Genomic DNA, 20,147 nt, shown 5'->3' with positions numbered 1-20,147 from the left:
TGCAGTAGCACCAACTAACTGTATAGCGTGGCAAGGTCCACCAACATGTCAGACACAAGGAACCATCAATGGCCTTCTCTGCAGGAGGGAATCCGGGAACCAAATACCTGACCTCTAATGGGTTACTATTGTATAGAGCCCATCATCCAGAATCACTCTCCCCATAGGTCTTTCTCGCACAACTAAAATTACAATGCTCGTTCTTAGACCATTGTCATATGGCATTATTTTGGGCAGCATTTGTGTCAGGATATGTGAATGAAAACCAGGAAAGGAATATAAGCAGAGACAAACGATACTTCTCCATTGTTTGGATTGATTCCTAGTTTTGGCTCCTAAGTCCTGATGTGAAATACTGACGTAAATTCTGCTGTGTGAACGTGGCCTCAGGCTCCGGCTGACATCAATCGAGCCTACACATTAGGAGCTGCAGTTTATTGGCCAAACTACACAAATTCCTCACTCACTGCATTCAATGCTTTACACGCGCCCTATGTGTAGAGGGATGGCAGAAGAGAAATGTGCATTGTCCTGCCCCGAGCTAACAAACTTCACACACAGCCTCATATTCTGCAGCCCTCGGCTTTCATGTCTCTTGTCCTTCTGCACTAAGCTCTCGATCTCGTTAGGAGTTGAACTGAAGGTCGTTACGATCAATTACATCATATTTAGTGGAGAGATAGGGCTCTGGTGAAGCCGTCAAGTATGGATTTAGCTACGAAGAATGGTTTTTGGAAAGTTCAATACAAGTGTAAACAAAGCCTAATGCTAGAATTCGAAGAGTACATAAATGATAGAGTATACTATCAACATGAGCGACGCCACCATGTTGGCAGCCGAGCATTTACATGTAATGATCATGTAAAAAATTGTTAATATAAGATCATACAATAACTGTCCAAATACAGTGATTTGAAAAAAAAAATAGATAATTGGTAGTGTGGGAATGGTAAAGTATGAAAAAATGCTAATGTCGATTTACCTTTAGCCAGGCTTTGCCCAACCTCCTAGTTCTTTTTCTTACACACCTGTCCCGGGTATCCCGGGCTCCGCTCCCTTCTCCTGGGTTCGCTGCCCTCTGCTGTGCTCAACGTCAGGTTATGCAGGTTGCCCGGCGTGGATCAATGACATCTTCTTGTTAGACCTGTCTAAGGACCACTGACACCCACCCACCTGTGTCTTGGAATTGACTTTGAAGACCTTTGCTCTGGTGTGCTCCACCTTCTTTGCACACCGTGCTTTAACTTGCCTCCATCCCTGCTGGGTTCCACTGCATCTGTCCTGCTGCTTCCAAGGTTCTTGAATGTGCCACGTCCTCACTTCCCACGTGCCTTCCCACATGTCCACCAATGCCTGGTGCCCTGAGGCTTAGAGGATCCACCTCACCAGATGAGCCTAAACACTTTCTGTGCTATGGGAGCCAGGTTCAATTTGAAGAAGTCACATGGCTAATATATATATTTGCGTATACATGCCTCTAGATGAGATACCATACTGCTGAACGAACGAATGAACAACTTCCATTTACATTGACCTATTAATGAGCAATGGTTGTTTCGCGAGTTAGAAAGTTTTAGTAACGATGAACAAGTTATTTTTTTCCCAATTTACACTAATCAGTTATCGGGTATGATAGGTCCTAGAGATGATACCGGCAAAATCAGGGGGTTAAGATGAGTTATCTAATGTGTATGGAGGTCTTAAGGTGGTCAACTGTATTTACTCATTTGACAATATGTAGGCCCATACTCTATGTAGCAACGCCCTTAGATTTCATATACGGAGTGCTGGAAGTTTATGGCACTATTTATAAAAATCTACAAAAGAATATGAAATGCAAACCAGGAGGTTATATGAGGCAGTAGACTAGACATCCTTCAACTTTTGTCTTTAACACAACACTTATAAGGCATGTCAGAAGATGCAACCCTGAGACTTTAGTTGGTTTTGTACTGATTAGATCACCTAAAACCCCTATCCGTAGGCTTGTCCAATGGGGCGGTTTATCTCCTAGGAGAACAAAAGGATCAGGTCTTGAAACTCTTCTCTCCATCAACATCATCTTTCGGGGCACAATCCGGAGGTCTTCATCAACGAGTTCAGATGAGATTTGATTAATGTGCAGGAGTATTAAAGGATATTTGTAGGGGAATTAAGGGATCCCACTGTTAAGGCAATAAAAGTTAGGACCCACTGAGAGGTTCGCCGTGACGTGGCAGTGGGCTTCATACAGTCTGATCAGAATGTTAAACTACCATGTACATGTTCAATTATGTATATTTTTGCCTAGTGGCATTAGATCACTGTATTAGTTTTTGGAGGTGCCATCCATGCTCTTTTTTTTTCAGCGTATCCACCTATTCTTTACCTTTAAACACTTGTAATTAGGTATGGAATTAATTGGTTCCCTGTGTCTTCAAGGTTGAAACAGAATGACAGCATCATGCAGTAACAATGCGGAGCACAGGAGGATGTAGGGTTGGAGCCCAAGGAGATGAATGTGAAATCCAGGGAGAAGAGTCTAGTGAGGCACATTAATAAGAAAAATGTACAGAAATAATGACCGATTAAAGGAACACAGCAAACTTCAAAGGAGTCTATCAGCACAGATTGACTGCTCAAACCAAGTATGGGTGCTCGATGCACGCTTGGTGCGGCCAAACATTAAGGTGCACTGTCAAAGATCAAAGCCTGGGGGGGGTCACGCTGTTATCTTTTTGTCACGAACAGCCCTCTGCTGCCTCCTATCGTCTGGACAATTACGCAATTGACCGACGATTAACAGAGGAGGCCGCAGGCTGTTTCCATTAATAGGCCGGCTATTGGGAAACTAACAGTGTATATACATCTCCGATTCCAATGCATGGAATATACATGTTATATTATATATATATATACCCTGGTACGGTCACTGCTAACTCTACAATAACCCAAGGACTACTCGCTGCCAGCCACCAATCTTTTATACAGGCCGACTGGACGCCTGATTTCTGCTAGCTAATGGCTTTCAGGAATGTGGTTTACAGGACAAAAGGAACAGAACTATTACATTTAATATTTAATCCAGAACGATAGGCAGTGTTTATAAAAATATACAAAAGATTTTACAAAGGGAACAAAACGATACAGCATATACAATTGCATAAAATAAAAGGATAACCAAAAGAAACTTGTTACGCTGGTCACAGAGATGGCTCAGCTAGCGAAGGAGAGAACTGCGATTGGAAACGTCCAGTGAACGGGGGATCATGCATATACAGATATGCATCTCCTTGCATTGAACACAGATCATAATTCGCCTTGTCCTTTTATCAATACCCAAGTTACACCCACACCCCCCCCCTTTGGTAACCAACAACAGGACTGGTCATGGGATGTGGCTTCAGTTTCCGAAAATTATGATATAGTGAATGTTGGGAATATCTGCGCTCCTGACGATCACAGGCATTTGATATCGCCATCTTTTTTTTTTTCGGGATTTTACTTTTTCATAGATAGGAAACATGGCATGGCTGTTGTCAGCGATCTGTTTACTATTGATTTGGGACTTATAGGCATGTGTCACAGTTATAAAAAAAAAATGCGTATTCTTCCCCGATCAGTCCTGAAGTTGAAAATGTATGTCACATCAATATCTGATCTATACAAACTTCAATATTCATAACTGCACATTGGAGGCACAAAGTCTGGGGACGTTCTTTTATCATAGCAGCTTATCCATGAGAAGAGCCTACTGTCCCTTTTCTAATCAAACACCAGACTTCAAGTCCATTCCCACAATCCTGCCTTACTTATTTAGATCACCGCAGGCAGTCCCGGCCTCAAGGGATTTTAATTCGTTTTGTCAGTTCCCAGACATATATAATTTCCTCACTTCCCACATGTGGTTCTACTTCAAGGAGGCTTGTAGACTGTAAGTTCTTTCTCCTTTTGAAATTTTGTGTGAGAGAGGAGGGGGTTGAATGCCCCCTCATTGGAGTTGTGTTATGGATTTTAATGTTTTCTATGACTTGCACCTTTCCACCTACTTGTTTTCCCTCAAATTCCACCTCTCCTCTTGTTTGATTGACAGCTCTGGCTTTATAGAGCCAGAGAATGGTGGGGATAGAAAACAAGTAGGTGGGAAGGTGCACGTAAATGTTTGGCCATGCCAATGGTGCACCGAGTGCCTGTGCTTAGCTGGAACAGTCAAGCATTTAAGCCGGCCATACATATTAGATGGCTGTCGGCCGAATTAAGCTTTGGCCCATCGTTTGGCTGACAGACACTTACACAGGAGCACTCCAAGAAAACAAAGTGATTGGTAATCCGAAATCAGACATCCCGATTAACATCTCCCCAATGAGCATTTATCAGTGGCCCCCATACATATTAGACCAAACCCATTTATATCGGTGGGTTCATCTGACATTAATATGTATGGAGGCCTTAAGAGTAGACATTAACTTTGGCCCAAGAAATTTTCCAAAGGAATATGTTGAGATGACTGATGCGGCAGTGGATACAGATACATGATCGACATTTCGAACAAATGGTGTTTTTCAAGATGATCTGTGCAGGGAACGGTCGGCAATACAGGCAAAATTACTTGTGCCAAGTTAATTTCTACTATTATATGGACTCTGGTCATTTCTTCTGAGCACGTTTCATCTATTGGAAGTCAGTGCAAGCTTATCTAATAGTGGAAGCCTCAAGAGTTAGGAAAAGCAACGCTACATCAATACGCAGGTAGGCAGAGTGGACGGCGGGGTACAGACTGGCACCGGCAAGGCAAGTAGTATTCTGACTGACTCCGGCAAGGCAAGCAGTATTCTGACTGACTACGGCAAGACAAGCAGTATTCTGACTGACTCCGGCAAGACAAGCAGTACTCTGACTGACTACGGCAAGACAAGCAGTATTCTGACTGACTCCGGCAAGGCAAGCAGTATTCTCATTGACTCCGGCAAGGCAAGCAGTATTCTAACTGACTCCGGCAAGGCAAGCAGTATTCTGACTGACTACGGCAAGACAAGCAGTATTCTGACTGACTCCGGCAAGACAAGCAGTATTCTGACTGACTACGGCAAGATAACCAGTATTCTGACTGACTCCGGCAAGGCAAGCAGTATTCTCATTGACTCCGGCAAGGCAAGCAGTATTCTAACTGACTCCGTCAAGGCAAGCAGTATTCTGACTGACTCTGGCAAGACAAGCAGTATTCTGACTGACTACGGCAAGACAAGCAGTATTCTGACTGACTCCGGCAAGGCAAGCAGTATTCTGACTGACTACGGCAAGACAAGCAGTATTCTGACTGACTCCGGCAAGACAAGCAGTACTCTGACTGACTACGGCAAGACAAGCAGTATTCTGACTGACTCCGGCAAGGCAAGCAGTATTCTCATTGACTCCGGCAAGGCAAGCAGTATTCTAACTGACTCCGGCAAGGCAAGCAGTATTCTGACTGACTACGGCAAGACAAGCAGTATTCTGACTGACTCCGGCAAGACAAGCAGTATTCTGACTGACTACGGCAAGATAACCAGTATTCTGACTGACTCCGGCAAGGCAAGCAGTATTCTCATTGACTCCGGCAAGGCAAGCAGTATTCTAACTGACTCCGGCAAGGCAAGCAGTATTCTGACTGACTCTGGCAAGACAAGCAGTATTCTGACTGACTACGGCAAGACAAGCAGTATTCTGACTGACTCCGGCAAGGCAAGCAGTATTCTGACTGACTACGGCAAGGCAAGCAGTATTCTAACTGACTCCGGCAAGGCAAGCAGTATTCTGACTGACTACGGCAAGACAAGCAGTATTCTGACTGACTACGGCAAGACAAGCAGTATTCTGACTGACTACGGCAAGACAAGCAGTATTCTGACTGACTCAGGTAAGGCAAGCAGTATTCTCATTGACTCCGGCAAGGCAAGCAGTATTCTGACTGACTCCGGCAAGGCAAGCAGTATTCTGACTGACTACGGCAAGACAAGCAGTATTCTGACTGACTACGGCAAGACAAGCAGTATTCTGACTGACTCCGGCAAGGCAAGCAGTATTCTGACTGATTCCGGCAAGGCAAGCAGTATTCTGACTGACTCCGGCAAGGCAAGCAGTATTCTGACTGACTCCGGCAAGGCAAGCAGTATTCTGACTGACTACGGCAAGACAAGCAGTATTCTGAATAGGCCGCTGTGAGTGATTACTATCAATGGCAAACAGACACCCTTCTGGTCAAATCATCAGTGCATGCCTTGAAACTTGGCACACCCGCCAAAGGGCGGCAGGGTAGCTTCACTGAAACGTCTGTACGGAATCAGCTGTGGTATCACATTAATCACCAAATAATGGAAAACAGTCAGAATCATTTTAAAGTTTTTATTTATTGAAAAAAAACTACAAAGAGTTGCTAATGACAGCAAATAAATCAACGAAACAGAAAATCTAGTCTGAAAAACGCCAAGTGCTAGCTCAAATTACTACCCTGCCAACATAAATGTGAATTACTTGTTAAATCCTCCTGACCCAGCAGACAGCTACAGTCATTGGATCTGATGCTGGATCCAATATTTAGCAATGCTATGACACCCACAAGCCGTGGTGTACCGCCAATGGCAGAGCACGCGGCCGATATGAGGCCCGTGAGTCGGGGGGGAGCCCAGTGCCAGGGTCGGCACCACCCCCACTTCATCATGCTTTCAACTGTTGCCAAAAGAGTTGAAAAAAATGATGGTAGAGGGCGAGTCAGCTGACGTTCCCTCTCCCATCATTCCCACTCTGCGTCTGAGCTATGTGATGACTTAGCGCAGAGGGCGCGATGAAATCACTACAGTGCGCCGTCTGTGCTGAGCAGTGCAGAGGGACAGAAGATGCTGAGGAGACTGGAGCAGCGGGGAAACAGGGAGAGGTGAGTATTTGATTACTTATTTTTTATGTATGGAGCAATATATGGGGCCCATTATTCTGTATGGAGGACTATGTGGGGCCATTATATTGTATGGAGGACTATGTGGGGCCATTATACTGTATGGAGGACTATCTGGGGTCCATTATTCTGTATGGAGCATTATATGGGCCCATTATACTGTATGGAGCAAAATATGGGGCCCATTATACTGTATGGAGCAATTTATGGGGCCCATAATACTGTATGAGCAATATATGGGGTCCATTATACTGTATGGAGGACTATGTGGTGCCCATAATACTGTATGGAGGACTATGTGGGGCCCATTATAGTGTATGGAGGACTATGTGGTGCCCATAATACTGTATGGGGCAATATATGGGGCCCATAATACTGTATGGAGCAATATATGGGGTCCATTATACTGTATGGAGGACTATGTGGTGCCCATTATACTGTATGGAGGACTATGTGGTGCCCATAATACTGTATGGAGGACTATGTGGTGGCCATAATACTGTATGGAGGACTATGTGGGGCCCATTATACTATATGGAGGACTATGTGGGGTCTATTATTCTGTATGGAGCACTATGTGGGGCCTATTATACTGTATGGAGGACTATGTGGTGCCCAATATACTGTATGGAGGACTATGTGGGGCCATTATATTGTATGGAGGACTATGTGGGGCCATTATACTGTATGGAGGACTATCTGGGGTCCATTATTCTGTATGGAGCATTATATGGGCCCATTATACTGTATGGAGCAAAATATGGGGCCCATTATACTGTATGGAGCAATTTATGGGGCCCATAATACTGTATGAGCAATATATGGGGTCCATTATACTGTATGGAGGACTATGTGGTGCCCATAATACTGTATGGAGGACTATGTGGGGCCCATTATACTGTATGGAGGACTATGTGGTGCCCATAATACTGTATGGGGCAATATATGGGGCCCATAATACTGTATGGAGCAATATATGGGGTCCATTATACTGTATGGAGGACTATGTGGTGCCCATTATACTGTATGGAGGACTATGTGGTGCCCATAATACTGTATGGAGGACTATGTGGTGGCCATAATACTGTATGGAGGACTATGTGGGGCCCATTATACTATATGGAGGACTATGTGGGGTCTATTATTCTGTATGGAGCACTATGTGGGGCCTATTATACTGTATGGAGGACTATGTGGTGCCCAATATACTGTATGGAGGACTATGTGGTGCCCATAATACTGTATGGAGGACTATGTGGGGCCCATTATACTGTATGGAGGACTATGTGGTGCCCATAATACTGTATGGAGGACTATGTGGTGCCCATAATACTGTATGGAGGACTATGTGGGGCCCATTATTCTGTATGGAGCAATATATGGGGTCCATTATACCAGGGTTCCCCAACTCCAGTCCTCAAGGCCCACCAACAGGTCATGTTTTCAGGATTTCCTTAGTATTACACAGGCAATAATTCCATCACCTGTGCAATACTAAGGAAATCCTGAAAACATGACCTGTTGGTGGGCCTTGAGGACTGGAGTTGGGGAACCCTGCATCATACTGTATGGAGGACTATGTGGTGCCCATTATACTGTATGGAGGACTATGTGGTGCCCATAATACTGTATGGAGGACTATGTGGGGCCCATTATACTGTATGGAGGACTATGTGGTGCCCATAATACCGTATGGAGGACTATGTGGGGCCCATTATTCTGTATGGAGCAATATATGGGGCCCATTATACTGTATGGAGCAATATATGGGGCTCATAATTCTGTATGGAGCAATGTATGGGGTCCATTATGCTGTATGGAGGACTATGTGGTGCCCTTTATACTGTATGGAGGACTATGTGGTGCCCATAATACTGTATGGAGGACTATGTGGGGCCCATTATACTGTATGGAGGACTATGTGGTGCCCATAATACTGTATGGAGGACTATGTGGGGCCCATTATACTGTATGGAGGACTATGTGGTGCCCATATTACTGTATGGAGGACTATGTGGTGCCCATAATAGTGTATGGAGGGCTATGTGGGGCCCATTATACTGTATGGAGGACTATGTGGTGGCCATAATACTGTATGGAGGACTATGTGGGGCCCATTATACTATATGGAGGACTATGTGGGGTCTATTATTCTGTATGGAGCACTATGTGGGGCCTATTATACTGTATGGAGGACTATGTGGGGCCCATAATACTGTATGGAGGACTATGTGGGGCCCATAATACTGTATGGAGGACTATGTGGGGCCCATTATACTGTATGGAGGACTATGTGGGGCCATTATACTGTATGGAGGACTATGTGGGGCCCATAATACTGTATGGAGGACTATGTGGGGCCCATTATACTGTATGGAGGACTATATAGGAGAAAATGACTTTGTAAGGGCTACAAAGTTGTGAGATATGCTCCTCTGTGACCCCGCCGAATATTAAGGCTTTTTTTTCGTAGGGTTGCATGCTATCTGAGAACAATAGCCTATAGGTTGTTGGCACGAACACAGGAAAACCACGTCATTTGCAATCTACATCACCATCCTCTATATCTTTAAGAAAACTCCATTAGGGAATTATCGGAGCCACGCCGCTGCCTTTTAAACAATTTTTTTTTTCTTGCAGCAGGATCTCAAAAATTAGATTTTTCATTTTTTGTAGCATCCACAATATGAGACTTGTTTTTCTTTTCTGAACAATTTCCACAGGAAAGATGGAACGTCTCATGTAACTGATCGAGATACAATTCCCTGATTCATCATCATTTTGCAATTTATTTTGTCTTGTGATAGCCACTGATGTTTTTATGCGCCAAATTCTTCAAACCGGCGCATTTTGTTCATGATTTTGGAACAAAATAAAAAATGCTCTTTATTTTTGTCTTTAATCGCTCTTTGCAACTTTTTAGCGTCAAAAGATGCAAATCCTTTAAAAAGACACAGGTTTGTCTAAAACTGTTGAAAACTCGGCCAGAACCCGAACTCCAGGCAGGGATTGGAGTAAGAGGACCAAAAAAATGCATTTTAGCAAAAATTGCATTTCATGAATCTGTTTAAAACATCTGGAGGAAAAATATATATGTAAAAGACAACTAAGGGAATCTGTCACCAGGTGTTTGACATTTAGTCTAAGAGCAGCATAGTGTAGGAAAAGAGACTCTGATTCCAGTGATGTGTCACTTAGTTTACTGGGTGCAGCAGTTGTGATAGAGCCGCAGTTTTTCTGCTGTAGATGTAGCATAGCTCAAATGCTGAGCTGTGTATAACCCACCCACACCCCTGATTGGCTGCTTTCTGTGTACACTGTATATTAACAGAAAGCTGCCAATCAGTGGTTGTGGGGGGCGGGGTTACACAGAGCAGGCAGACCAGGGAACAAGAGGCACATAGATCTGTAGTGATAATCTCCTGCTGATAAAACACTAATTGTATTGAAACTACAGCACAAAGCCCAGTAAGTGACATATAACTGGAATCTCTGCCACGACATGATGCTGCTCTCAGATTACATAACACATGCTGACAGATTCCCTTTAAAAAGTGGCACAAAGCGTACAGAGACTGACACCACAGATACTAAACCACTACGAAATTGTGCGTAACATCGCAATACAACGCTGTGTGACTTTGACTAATCTGCACAATCAGCCATAAAGCTCAAGCAGAGAAAAGTTTTTTGCACATTTATATCACCTACATTTACAGTAAATGCTTCAATAAAGCAAAATAAATATTTGTAATGCATTGAAAAAATGTAATAGAAAAGACAATCCACGCTGTAATGGAGAACTGTCAGGTATATATCTTGATAACAAGTTATATATTGCAGCCTATGACCTCCATCCGCAGAGCGATTCCTCCCTTCCATTTATCAGGATGCAGTTTTATAAAACGAGTTATAATAGAAGTGTCGAAGGTGATCCACACCGGTGTGTCCGGATTCATACTCGCCTGAAATACCTGAAAAGAAACAAATCCACTTTATTGAAGTTTTTATAAATTAGTTTTAATTTTCCGCCTACTGCTCGGTCCACAAAAAATCACAGACATGTGAATGTCCCCATAGACTGTTACAGGTACAAGTGCTATCCATGAAAACCACAGACAGCACTGATACGAGAACAGCGGACATCTGAATGAGGCCGTACGCTTCATTTCTACAGCGATTGCCGGTAACAGCAGAAATCGTCGCAGCAGACATTTCCAAACAAGCTGCAGATCTCCTGACCCAACGGAGAGCATAAGCGGATTATAATGAGGATGATCTGGGCTACCGCCCGGGGCCCGAGGCTCCGGCAGGGCCCACGGCCAGATCGCCCTCATTATAATGTTTTCTGCAGAGGCAGGGGCAGGGGGATCACACATTACCATTAGACGCTGGCCGGCCACATCAGGGAGACAGACATGCCCCCTGCACGCTGTGGCTGCGTTTCCAGGACTAACGTCACACAGCAGCGCCTGGAGCTTCTTCACTTCATCCTGCCGGAGAGGAGCTCGTGCATCAGTGGATGGCAGTAAATACGAGGTCGGGCCCTGAGCAGGATGTCTGGAGTGAGGAGGGGGCTGCAGGACGCTGCTCCCCTCCTGATGAGTTCACACTGATCCCTTAGTGTCAGGTCGGCGGCCGCTATGCTGGGGCTCTGTATGACTTATGGCCGGAGTCTGACCTTTGTTGCAGATCAGGTCGCGCTGTCAGTGCCAGGTCATCGGCTCCAGGGTCACCAGATCTGCAGAGCGGATCCTGCACTGACTGATCAACCCTGAACCTACAAGACATCACATACTATACTGCTCCATATATAATATGTGAGGTCCTGTAGGCAGGTCCAGGTGTGATCAGTACAGTGTATACCCATGTACAAAAAATGTCATCCAGTAAACAGATTAGTGTATGGTATACTGTGGTAAACACATCAGATGGGATATAACAATGTGTATAGCATATAACATCTAATGTCTGTATCACAGTATATCATACTAGCTATTGAACCTGCTCTACACCCGGGTGGCGAGCTTTTTTATTGGTATATGCTCTCCCATCCTGGCCCCGTATCCTCGTATATGCTCCCCCATCCTGGTATATGCTTCCCCATCCTGGTCCCCCATCCTGGTATATGCTTCCCCATCCTGCTCCCCCATCCTGGTATATGCTCCCCCATCCTGGTATATGCTTCCCCATCCTGGTCCCCCATCCTGGTATATGCTTTCCCATTCTTGTCCCCCATCTTGGTATATTCTCCCCCATCCTGGTATATGCTCCCCCATCCTGGTCTTGCCATCCTGGTGTATGCTCCCCCATCCTGGTCTGCCATCCTGGTGTATGCTTCCCCATCCTGGTATATGCTCCCCACATCCTGGTCCCCCATCCTGGTATATGCTCCCCCATCCTGGTGCATGCTTCCCCATCCTGGTATATGCTCCCCCATCCTGGTGTATGCTCCCCCATCCTGATGTATGCTTCCCCATCCTGGTGTATGCTCCTTCATCCTGGTCCATGCTTCTCCCCATCTTGGTATATGCTCCCCCATCCTGGTATATACTCCCTCATCCTTGTCCATGCTTCCCCCCATCCTGGTATATGCTCCCCCCTCACTCTGGTCCATGCTCCACATGTCTGCATAACGCGATATCTGGTTTCATTTGAATGAATACAAATGTGCAGAGTGTATTCAACAAAATGGCGCCAAAGTACGCGCATGCGCATACCACGCTGTCCATTTTGTCGAAGACACTGTTCATATTTGTCTTCACTAAAATAGTGCCGGAAATCGGCGCCTGTACCATACTCCTCCCCCGGCCTCTCCAGAGATGACAGGACCGAACACATATGTATTTATGGTGCCGGAGATCGCGGTATGCGCTCAGTGCTTATGCATACCGCGATCTCCGGCGCCACACTCCTCATCCCTGTCTGGGATGTGGATGTGTCTTTCTGTCTGTGGCCGGACTGCGCAGGTATTGCGCTTGCACAATCTATAGAGGCTTCTGGCAGAAGGACACATCCCTGATTATACTATAGATACCAGTCATGTATTGTCATATAAACTATACAGGGCCGTACCTAGGGGAAGAGGAGGGGCATGTGACCTGGGTACAGCCGTCAGGGGGTGCCTCCGGGCCACCTCATGCGGTGGTCAGAGGTGTCTCCCAGGCAGCTGCATTTTGCATTCGACCATTCTCTGAGCTTGCTGTGGAACCGACAGTCGATCACAGAAGGGAGCTATGTACGGGCTCATACTGTATATAGGGAGCTATGTGGGTGCTCATACTGTATATAGGGAGCTATGTACGGGATCATATTGTATATAGGGAGCTATGTACGGGCTCATACTGTATATAGGGAGCTATGTGGGGGCTCATACTATATATAGGAGGCTATGTGCGGGCTCATATTGTATATAGGGGCTATGCGGGATCTCATACTGTATCTAGGGAGCTATGTTCGGGCTCATACTGTATATAGGGAGCTATGTACGGGATCATATTGTATATAGGGAGCTATGTACGGGCTCATACTGTATATAGGGAGCTATGTGGGGGCTCATACTATATATAGGAGGCTATGTGCGGGCTCATATTGTATATAGGGGCTATGCGGGATCTCATACTGTATCTAGGGAGCTATGTTCGGGCTCATACTGTATCTAGGGAGCTATGTACGGGCTCATACGGTATCTATGGAGCTATGTGGGGGCTCATACTGTATCTAGGGAGCTATGTGGGGGCTCATACTGTATCTAGGGAGCTATGTGAGGGCTCATACTGTATCTAGAGAGCTATGTGGGGGCTCAAACTGTATATAGAGGGATGTCAGCATACTTAATTCTGCTCAATATTAAGGCTGTGTGCCCACGATGCGTTTAAGCGTTTCCGCAGCGGCAAAAACGCTGCAGAAACGCTTAAAAAACGCTTGGTAGAAGGTCTGCCATGTTCCCCAATGATAATCCTCATGTGCTGTGCACATGCTGCGGAAATTTACGCTGCGGATTATCATTGCGGAAAAAAAAGCAGCACTACCAATTATTTTGCGGAAGTGCTGCGTTTTCGCCGCCATTGACTTGCATTGGAATGCTTGGATCCTGCATCACTGCAGATGTAGATGCGGATTCCATGCATTCCAATGTGCGGATGGTACCCGGGTCTAGAGGACAGGAGACTCTCTTCCGGACCCGGGTACCATAGAAACTGTGAAAAAAAGAATAAAATAAAAAATAAATGTTATATTTACCTTCTGGCGGCCCCCGATGTCCCTGTCTCTGCTTGCCGGCAGATCGCGATGGACTGAAGGACCTGCGCTGATGTCATAGTCATGTGACGGGTTATGCAACGCTGACGTCGGCAGTTCCCTCAGTGTACTGCGATCTCCCAACAAGGGAGAATGGAGAGAAGCAAGACACCGGGGGCAATCAGAGGGTAAGTATATATTTATTTTTTACCATTCTTTTACGGTCACACTATATGCCGGTTGCATGGATTTATATAGTGTGGCCAAGTTGTCAAGCACTTTCCAAGTGATGCTAAAATCGCTTGATAACCCGCATGCGGAAATGCAAGTGAAGAACGATTCACATCCGCATGTCCCTGGCAGGAAAAATGCATGTGCAATCCGCATGTACAATCCGCATGTGCAATCCGCATGTACAATCCGCATGCACAATCCGCATGTACAATCCACATGTACAATCCGCATGTACAATCCACATGTACAATCCGCATGTACAATCCACATGTACAATCCGCATGTACAATCCACATGTACAATCCGCATGTACAATCCACATGTACAATCCGCATGTACAATCCGCATGCACAATCCGCATGCGTTTGTTCTGCCAGGGAGATGCAGAAACAATGAAATGACAGCACCAAGAAGTCATCGAAGCATGGAAATCACAGGATGGATGGATGTGCCACTGATCTGCACAGGGTGGAAAAATGTTAAAAACATGCCCTGTGCAGAAATCCAGCACTTCCAGCCTCGGCGGCTGTCACTGAGGTTATTAGTGGTCGTCAGCGGAAGGTTCTGCCACTGAATGAGGGCAAATCCTCATCAATAACCTCATTGATAGCAGCCGTTACTGGTAATCAGTGGCTCATACTCCACACTGAATTAAGATGTCTTTTTACATTTTGTTTCCATTTTCTCATCATTTTCATATCAGTAACTCGTCTGTCTATGCTGTGATTTCCATAAGGCCACGGCCCCACTACCAGTATTTGGTCAGTATTCGGTCAGTATTCTTTCTCAGGAATGGGAGCCAAAACCAGGTGAGGAGCAATCAGAGAAAAGGTAGAATAGAAACAAATGCACCAATTCTGTATTTATCACCCTCTCCTGGTCTTGGCTCCCACTCCTGAGAAAAAATACTGACCGAATACTGACCGAATACTGATAGTGGGGCCGTGGCCTAATTCCACATCTTTTGCTTCTTGGTCTTGCACTTTCAGTGTTGAGGAGTGTAATTTGGACAATTGACTTGGCATTGTTGCATCTGTAACAACACTGATTAAAATGTAATTACTTGGCATTTATCCTGCATGATAAACACTGAAAAAAAATCTACACTCCTCAACAATTATGGTTAAAGCAGAGCTTGTAAACTGCAGTCATAAATTGTAAAAAATGAATATAAATGTCCCGGCATTGCATGTACGCTTTCTCTTATCTGTTCATTATTAGGTTGATCCTGCGTTTTTCCTGTTACCGTATGAAATCTTCGTTGAGGCCGTCAGCTCCTAAATGATCAGGAAATGTGTCAGCCGTATCTAATGCAATTACTTTGTTTTCAGCGTCGCTGCAGCCATTAAGATCACAGATTTATGCTCCAGCTAAAATAAAAATGAGATTTTGTAGATTTCCTCTCTGATGAGTGGAGTTGTCGCTGCTATGTTATTGTTCACACACGTCATGGAATTTTTTGTGATCGGCGGCTCTTTTTTTTTTGTGTGCCCCCCCACAGATGCCAACGCTCTGTTAGAAACATGCTGAATAAAATTCAATGACTACTAAATATATAAACATATGCATTTAAAGGGAACCTGACCGCTGATACTTGCTGCCAATCCAAGGTCCGCATGTATGAAGCACTGGCTGCACCATCTCAGCCCGGTATGTTTGACTTGGACACGCTGCAGCATTTCAGAGATAAACAGACTTTAAAAGCCAGGAGACTGGTCGGACAGGCGGGTCCATGGTGGCTTCTCCCCGCCCACTGCCAGTGACTGACAGGTCCCTTCCTCTACATGCATGCAGGGAGAGAGCTGTCACTCCAGGCAGCGGGCGGGGAGAAGCCACCAAGGACTCGCCTGTACGACTAGTCTATTTTTTTTTTTTATGAAATGTCGTCACGTTTCCGAGTCAAACATCCCTGGCTGACACCATACAGCCATTGTCGGATACACGCTGCCCATGGATCTGTCAGCACCTATCAGCTGTCAGGTTCACTTAATGCCTGTAATCTGAAATGTGCACATTTTTGGGAGACGCACACCTTATAAGAAATTTGGCACATCTTTCCTTGTCCAAAAAATAAAAACGTCACCCGCTGCAGCTCATAAATATAGAGGTAGGAATGATATCTAGACAGAATTGATCTTTTCAGAGGTTGTGATGGAATTGTACATTCTTGTGCAATCAGTTTCATAGTGTCCAGAAGGTATTCATATAACATTTTTTGGACTCTGGTTGTGTAGGGTCACAGGCAGCGGTGTCTTATGAGCCGCCTACGTGGCGGTGACGTGACCTGTTCTATCATGAAAGTTTCAGTAGATTATAAGTAATCAAGATAGATTGCAGATGGTAATGGCTGCACGGATTCTAAGAAAAACATGGACAGTAACCTCTTTCCGACGTGGCCAATTTCCGATTTTACTTTTTCCTCCCCTTTTTTATTTTTCTGTCCACATATGAGGCTTGTTTTTTATGGGACCAGTCCTGGCCGTGCATCTCAGCTATTATCACCCCATGACCCGGCTCCTTACAGCCGCTACTGTCTTGCACCGTACATGTTCAGCGCATGTCGGTAAGGGATTAACAATCAGCGATAAATTTACAATTACACGTTTTGTACGCCAGTCGTAATGAAGGCAGTGTAGTGGATTATGATGCGCCAAATTCATTAATAGATGTGCAGCTATTAACTAGTTAAAAAAATTCTTGTTCAGATATTCAACTAATTTTTGCATATTTTTTTCATGATACGTGGGACTTCATTTTTGTTATTTTCATAACATGTAGGTGGAAAAATAAAGGAAATATCTGTCTATTTTTTTTCTATAACCACAAAAGGACCACTAATACATTTAAAATTTTGCTCCCCTTTCCATAACAATTATTTTTATATATATTTTTATATATCGGACACATTTTTTATTTCAATGGGGGCAGAGCCAGTGACAATTATTTAGCTTTTCTTTTATTCATTTGTTTTCGGCTATTTATTTATTTTTTCATTTATTTCACATAGTTTGTCCCTCATGGGGCCATAAAAGACCTTTGGGGGCATTTCAGCATTTAATTTTTTTTTTTTTACCTGATTTCCCCTGGAAGTGGGATTAGTATATTAGCCTCAGTTACAGAGGAAATCCAGCCGCCTGAATGCACAGCGGAGCTAACTCCTAGGACCCACCAACTCCTGCTCCCTCCCGCGATCACATGACCGCTGCGTCTGGAGGAGGGGGCGCTGTCAGCGCTTCCTTTATGATTTGTATTCCGTGCTTGCTCAGCTCTGTGTACACAGCGATCCGGAAGGCAGAGACGGTAATAATCCATCTCTGCCTTATCTATGGGCTGTGTCTGACAGCCGGAGACGTGTAGCTGCATGACTGTGACGATTTACAATGACATAGAAGAAGAACACAGACCACTAGGACGTTTATCAGCTATGGCCGGTCGGGAAATACTTAATGAGTTTGGAGCATCTTACAACTCCCATGTGCCTTTGCCAGAAATGTTACTGCAGCCAGGGGCTGAACTACATTTCTTGTGTAATTTACACCACTTTTTTGGCATAAATTTTGATGAATTTGGTGGACTTTGTCCGCCCCATCTTAGTTCTGCCCACCTTGGCAGAGTTAGCCTAGACTGGAATGAAAATGCCAAAATCACATAACTTTTGCACAATTTTGCACTGAGCTGCAGCAACTTTCATGGGCTTAGCCACAATGAGCTAGGGTGGGGAATGAGGGGCGTAATCCACCCAGTAATAGCTTCAATAAATGACTTGTCGCTTATTAAAGCAGTTATCAGATTTGTGGTAGGATAAGTAATAACTTAAAGATCAGTTGTGGTCTAACCGCTGGTCCCCGCCATGGGCAATCCAGCGCAAGCAACAGGGGATTAAAAGATGCGACGACGACCAGACAGGTGGTGGTGAGTGGTCAGGTGAGTATATGGATTTTTTTTTTACATTTTGATGGTCCATTATGTTTCAGAAAAATGGTGGCCGCATGTAAGCAAATTACAAAAAATATGCATTTTGGCAAAGGTGATTTTTTTGTAAAGTCAAGTGGAATTGAATTCCACTTGACTTTGTTCGCTCATTTTTAGTGATAACTTATCTTTGTTGAACAACCCCTTTAAAGGGTTATTCCAAGCTCACTAATGGATTTCACCATTAAATCGTTATTCCTAAAATAGTAAATTATTCCCTCTCTATTATTAGGGAATAACTTGGTGACCGCTGGGGGTCCAACTGCAGGTACACCCAGTGATCCCAAGAATGGGGCTCTGAGACCGAGCTGTACAGAGCTCCATCTTGAAAGAAGTGGCGTGCACATACTCAACCTTCTCCATTCACTATCTAATGATCTGCTGGAGAATGCCGATAAAACTCTCGGCAATTGTCCAGCATAGACAATAAGAAGAGCGGAAGTCGCCTGCACACCTCCGCTCCATTCAGAGCCTGGATTCTGGGATTGTAAGGGGTTCCTGCTGGTGGCCCCCAACGATCAGTAAGTTATCGCGTATCCCACAAAAGGGAATTATTTATTATTTGAGGAGTCACCCTTTAACAGTGAAATCTTTCAGTGAGCTGGTCCGACACCAGACTTTGTAAACCTTATCTCTTCGTTTGTGAACATCTTTCAGTTGAACTTTGATTTGTTCATAAAGACAGATAAAGTTTACAGGCCCTGAAATCAAACTCTGATTTCACTCATTCTGAGACTAGTTATGTTTTGTGATACTTAGTCTATTTTTAATGAAACACAATCTCTAAAATGCTTTTTAGTGACAAATAAATGTATTACAGTAAAAATAAAAAAACTATTTTTTATTTTAACTTGTAGAAATTCATCAGCTCGCCTAGTTGCTCCATTGCAGAGATATTCACATTTGTTTCTTCTGGAGCGCACTATGTGAAATCTCTGCTTGTAGTGCAACTGGGGTTTCTTCACAGTCTTTCTAGGTGCGTGCACTTTCACCCCTCCATCCCAGATGCTGCCAATCACAGTTCAGCATCTGATCTAGCAATCCGAGTCTCAGGCGCTGCCAAGCTGTAGCTGGAAGCCAGCGCACAAACACAGAGAAGAACGTAAAGAAACACTCAGTTGCACTACAAGCAGAGATTTCACATAGTGTGCTCCGTGTAAACAAATGTTAATATCTCTGCATTGGAGCTAGACATTGCAAAATGGGAAAGAAAGGTAGAATCAGGGAAGCTCTGGGGTTTTTGCAAGGTATTGAACTCAATTTTTTGAGCAAGTGACAGGTCCTCTTTACTTATTTGGCCAAGTGAGTAATTTTGTTGATGGATAAAACATTGGTTACAGTTGTTTTTAAACTAGGTAAAGCATTTTCCATCTGTCCTGAAACAATCTAATTAATTTACTTACATAAAATATCCTCAGGTAATGCAATTGACATAATGATTGGATTTAATGTAAAATTATAGTAACTGTCAAGGATGACAGCCGTGGAGGTCACGCAGATACCACCGCTGACAACAGTTGTCAAGGTTGACACTGGGGGGTAGCGCAGAACCCACCACTGTCAGCAATATGTCAGGAGACGCAATTCTGCTGCTTCCAATCACCAGGACAATTACGCAATTGACTGATGAGTGATGGACGAGACCGCAGCTGCTTCCACTACTAGGCCAGTTATTGGGGAACTCACAGTGAGTGTATGGTATACACACCTCGGACTCCAACGTATGGAATCTATTTCTATATATACACCCCGGTACGGTCACTGTCAACTCAACAATAACAAAAGGCAACTACTA

The 20,147-nt window shown here is 44.4% G+C and overlaps 1 protein-coding gene across 1 annotated transcript in view; it reads right to left on the bottom strand.

Annotated features, from left to right (window-relative positions):
• Positions 1 to 8,403: 8,403 nt before the first annotated feature.
• The window catches only part of LOC141154162 (coagulation factor VIII-like), a 229,387-nt gene continuing 217,643 nt past the window's right edge, over positions 8,404 to 20,147 (bottom strand). The window contains exon 26 of the mRNA XM_073639666.1: positions 8,404 to 10,881. Coding sequence (XP_073495767.1) covers positions 10,738 to 10,881 — 144 coding nt within the window. The 3' untranslated portion in view covers positions 8,404 to 10,737. The remainder of the gene's footprint in view (positions 10,882 to 20,147) is intronic.

This window comes from Phyllobates terribilis, unplaced genomic scaffold (genome assembly GCF_046119375.1).
Source record: "Phyllobates terribilis strain yellow unplaced genomic scaffold, ASM4611937v1 Scaffold_7__3_contigs__length_470593459, whole genome shotgun sequence".
Taxonomy (NCBI): Eukaryota; Metazoa; Chordata; class Amphibia; order Anura; family Dendrobatidae; genus Phyllobates; species Phyllobates terribilis.
Note: the sequence above shows the minus strand (reverse complement) of the source record. Positions and strands in the feature narration are given on the sequence as shown.